This window comes from Pinus tabuliformis, chromosome 9 (genome assembly GCF_031772625.1).
Source record: "Pinus tabuliformis cultivar Carrire ecotype Pingquan chromosome 9, CPIR1, whole genome shotgun sequence".
NCBI classification, from domain to species: Eukaryota; Viridiplantae; Streptophyta; class Pinopsida; order Pinales; family Pinaceae; genus Pinus; species Pinus tabuliformis.
Window position 1 is genome coordinate 320,834,992 of NC_142307.1, and position 4,793 is coordinate 320,839,784.

Sequence of the window (4,793 nt, forward strand, 5' to 3'; positions counted from 1 at the left end):
GATTTTTTTGGATGAATATAGTCGATTATGCTTTAAAAAAAGGCTAAGGTTATGTTTAAAATTCCAACAAAGAGGGCCAGCGAACAATTGAGCAGGCGTCTCCAGATTACTTCGAAATTATGTGTAACTCTGCAGGCTATCGTTCAACAGAAAATGCTTAAATTCTAGTCCAGACAACCAATAGAACAACACAATAAATTGATTTATGGTATCATTCTTCACTGTGAGCGGGCCAGCCTATTGTAGCACACAATATTTAACTTTATTCCAGGTCGTCTCTGCACGCTTAAAGTTGTTAAAGAACCAAATCTTTACAGAAAAAATAATAACAAAGATTTTTTTGGACGAATATAATCGATTCTGCTTAAAAAAAGAGGCTAAGGTTATCTTTAAAATTCCAACAGAGAGGGAGAGCGAACAATTGAGAAGGCTTCCCCTGATTACTTCGAAATTATGCTCAAAACGATGAATACACCTAGGTGGAGCTAAAAATGACTAAACCAAAAAGGTGGTGAAAGGTTGAGCATGGAGCAAAGTACATGATCGGTTTCATGAATACCTGCAGATCACTACATGAAAACGGGTTTGTATGAATTGGTTGTTGGTGTATGTCAATGAAGGGGACCCACGACAATAGTCTACTTGTAAATGAAACTATTTATTCTCTTTTAAAACTTCAATTTTTAGATTCAAGTTCCTAATATGTTTCCACATTTTTTGCAGACATTGAGACAACATGGAAAAGAAATGGAAGACTATTATGGGCCTTGAGGTGCAAGACCCTAAAGAGAAAATCATATTTTCTAGTAAAGATTTAGTTTGGTCTGAAGTGTACAAGACAAACATGAATATTGACCGCGTTGCAAAAATTCTTGAACTAAGAATTAATGATTCTATTCACGGAGAGGAATCGAATCTAGATGCTCCATGTTCCTTCCAACGTCGAAAAAGCAAAACTCCAAGCTCAAGGCCTAGTGCTGCCTTACTATGGGAACTGTAAGTATTTTAGAAAAGCCTTCTTTACATGTTGATATTAACAATGCTTTATCATTTGTCATATGTGTTGACATTTCAAAATTTATTTTGTAGTTATACTTGCTCATATGGCCCAGAGGACAAGAGAGAAGAATGGAAAACCAAACCAAGGCGTTCAATTGTCAAAAAGAGGGGTTGTCGATGCCATTTTATTATAAAGGTCATGGTTCAAGATCCTGATGTTGCAATAATAACATACAACATGTATGATCATGAAGATGGTCAAGGATGGCCTTGTCATGGAAAACATGACACTTTAGGTGATGATGGTCCTCAGAGGAAGCCAAGACTTTCAAGAGACATGATTTCTTATTTAGAAAGTTGTTTTTTCCTTCAAGTGCCAATTGACTCTATTTGTAAAATGCATATTAAGAAATATGTTGACATACATGCCATAGCTTGTGTTAGGGATTTTTTCTTACGCAAAAAAGATATTGTAAACATCTATAATCGTCTAACAAAAGAAAATTACCAACTGCATAGCAAAGATGAAATGAGTGTGAATCTCTGGTATGAAAAACACCATAATGATTTCTTCTTCTACCAGAAGCCCAATGGTGGAGAGATCCCTTTTATCGCTGGAATACAAACAAAATGGATGTTGGAAACTATGGTCAAGTTATCCCATAATAGCTTGATAGCCATGGACTCAACATTCAATACAAATAAATATGGAGTGAGTATTTTTGAAATGATAGCTTTAATGAATCATTTTGGTTATAATGATTCAATATGATTATTGACTTAAAGTTAACTTCATTTTTTTTAATATGACAGTATCAGTTGTACACGCTTGTGGTGTTTGATGAGCAACAAAGTGGCGTTCCAGTCGCGTGGGTGGTGATGTCACGTAATACATCACAAGATATAGCGGTATGGCTGGAGCACCTCATGCATAGGTGTTTTCAGCTTTGTCCTGAGTGGAAGGTCAATGCCTTCATGGTTGATGATGCATTGGCTGAAATCATTGCTTTGAGGTAACATCAATATTCTTATTTGACATTGCAAATTGCATTCATTCTAAATATTTCTCACTTAAAATGAATTAAGTTTGGTAGGAGAATCACTAGATGTGAAGTGATCTTGTGTATTTGGCATGTAAGGAGGGCATAGCTAAAGAATGTTAATCGATTGGCCAGCAGTTCAGAAAAAGAAAAAGAGATGTTCAATGAAATTGGTTATATCATGAAAAATGTTTCTACTGATGAAGTGGATAATGCAATCAATGGTTTTTTCACCAAATTTGCAACCGAGGAGAAGTTTTTGGACTATTTCCACAAGAATTGGGTTGCTGGTGAAAAGATGCATAAGTTCGCATACTATTTTTTTTAGTTCATACGTTTTTTATTTTATAATGACAAGATTTATTTACTAGTTCGATTTTTACATTTAGGGTTGTGGGTTAAAGGCTGCCGAGATTTTCTTCATGCAAATCAGGAGACAAATAATGTTGTGGAGTCATACCATGGTTATCTCAAGACAACCTTTCTATGTGATAGATGAAAGAAATTTTCTTGTAGGATGGATTGGCTATTCTATACTCTAATAAAAAATGTTGAGCCATGTTATCGATTCAAGGAAATTCTGAAAAAGAAGGATATTTTAACAACAACAAGAAAGAGATGCAGCTTGAATCATCAATGGAAAAGGCTAGAAGAATTCCAGACAGTGATTGCAGGCCTCATGAGAGCATATCTCATGCTTATTGGGTGAGGAGTCAAAGTAAACCTAATAAGAAATATCTTATCATATGGCATCGCACAAATTTTATCACTTGTGATTGCCCATGGTCTATTCGTGGAAACATTTGCAAGCATGCCATAAAGGTAGATTGGTTACATTCCTCCTTAATGGATTCAGACCCTTTATTGGATCTTGATACCACACCTAATACATTGAATTCCCCTCCTGAGATAAGTATAGAGGCACCAAACCTTGCTCCAGATACTAGCACAACTATTTTGGATGATGAAAATGTTGAAGACCTTAATTTGTTGAGAGAAGAGTTGTTTGGCTATCTAGACCTGTTTCGGAATAGTCCTCCTTCAAGTATGAGCAAGACAAAACAATTGATTGATTTGGGTAAAAAATTTGTGGATGATGTTAATGATCTTCATATTATGGATTATGACTTCACCCTTGGGTTGGGTGCTTATGAGTCATCTTTGAAGAGGAAGAAGAGTTTCCTTAGTCCTAAAAAGAAAAGTAAAAGAAGCAAAAATAATTCCAGCTTGGATATTGATTTGAAAGTCCCTGCACCTGAAGATGAACCATTTCAATTTCAAGACCTCAACAAGCGTGGTCGTCCTCACTCTAACAATGCATCCTCTTCTGTCCCAAGTAAGTTCTATAGAGAGATTATATGATATGTGTTTTCTCTTAACTATGTGCATTGGTTGTTGTTGATGTAGTTAATGTAGTGTTTGAATGTTTGCAAGGGTGCACCATCCAAATATTGTGCCTTCACTTGAAGAACGTAGACAGAAGACCCGTTGCTCTATTTATCACATGAGTCAAGGCAAATTTGATGGGACACCTAATGATGCAGTATGTCTTCTGATGCCTCTATAAATTAGCAACATATTATTTGCTCTGATGGAAATTACATTGTTATCTTACAGATACAACAGCTTCTTCAATGGATCGCCCTCCATCCGAACATGATTGTCTCATTGACAACTCCCAAATTGGTGATTTGTTGGGTTTGTTGCCATTATTTTTCTCTTAAATATGTGCACTGGTTGTTATTGATGTTGTTAATGTAGTGTTTGAATGTTTGCAGGGGTGCACCATCCCTCTATTTATCACATCAATCAAGGTGCATTTGATGGGACACCTAATGATGTAGTTTGTATTCTTATGCCTCTATAAATTAACATCATATTATTTTCTCTGATGGAAATTACATTGTTATGTTACAGATACAATAGCTTCTTCAATGGAGCTCCCTCCATCCGAACATGATTGGCTCATTGACAACACCCAAATTGGTCATTTTCCAGGTTTGTTGCTGTATCGTTTCTCTTATCTGTGTGCACTGGTTGTTGTTGATGTTGTTAATGTAGTGTTTGGATGTTTGTAGGGGTGCACCATCCCAATAATTTACCTTCACTTGAAGCACATAGAAAAAAGCAACATCCCTCTATTTATCACAGCAGTCAAGGTGCATTTGACGGGACACCTAATTGATGTAGTTTGTATTCTGATGCCTCTATAAATTAACATCATATTATTTGCTTTGATGGAAATTACATTGTTATGTTACAGATACAATAGCTTCTTCAATGGATCTACCTCCATCCGAACATGATTGGCTCATTGACAACACCCAAATTGGTCATTTTCCAGGTTTGTTGTTATGCCTTTTCTCTTATCTGTGTGCACTGGTTGTTGTTGATGTTGTTAATGTAGTGTTTGAATATTTGTAGGGGTGCACCATCCCCATATTGTGCCTACACTTGAAGCATGTAGACAGAAGAACCATCGCTCTATTGATCACATGAGTCAAGGTGCATTTAATGGGATCCCTAATTGATATAGTTTGTATTTTGATCCTTGTATTAATTCACATGATATTATTTGGTCTGATGGAAATTGCATTGTTATCTTACAGATACAAAAACTTCTTCAATGGATCAACCTCCATCCGATTTACCTCAAGGGGTAAATGAGGAGGATTTACCTCCTACAATCTCTCTCCCTTGTCCCATTCGAGTTTCAAACCTTATTCTTGCCAAAATTCCTTGATCTCCTCTTCC

The 4,793-nt window shown here is 36.1% G+C and overlaps 1 protein-coding gene across 1 annotated transcript; it reads left to right on the forward strand.

Moving 5' to 3' along the window:
* The first annotated feature begins 736 nt into the window (after positions 1-736).
* LOC149148521 (uncharacterized) lies at positions 737-2,016 on the forward strand. Its single transcript, XM_089442199.1, has 3 exons — positions 737-996; positions 1,090-1,711; positions 1,813-2,016. Exons 1-3 carry the CDS (start codon positions 737-739, stop codon positions 2,014-2,016), a joined length of 1,086 nt encoding a protein of 361 aa, XP_089298325.1.
* The last annotated feature ends 2,777 nt before the right edge of the window (positions 2,017-4,793 follow it).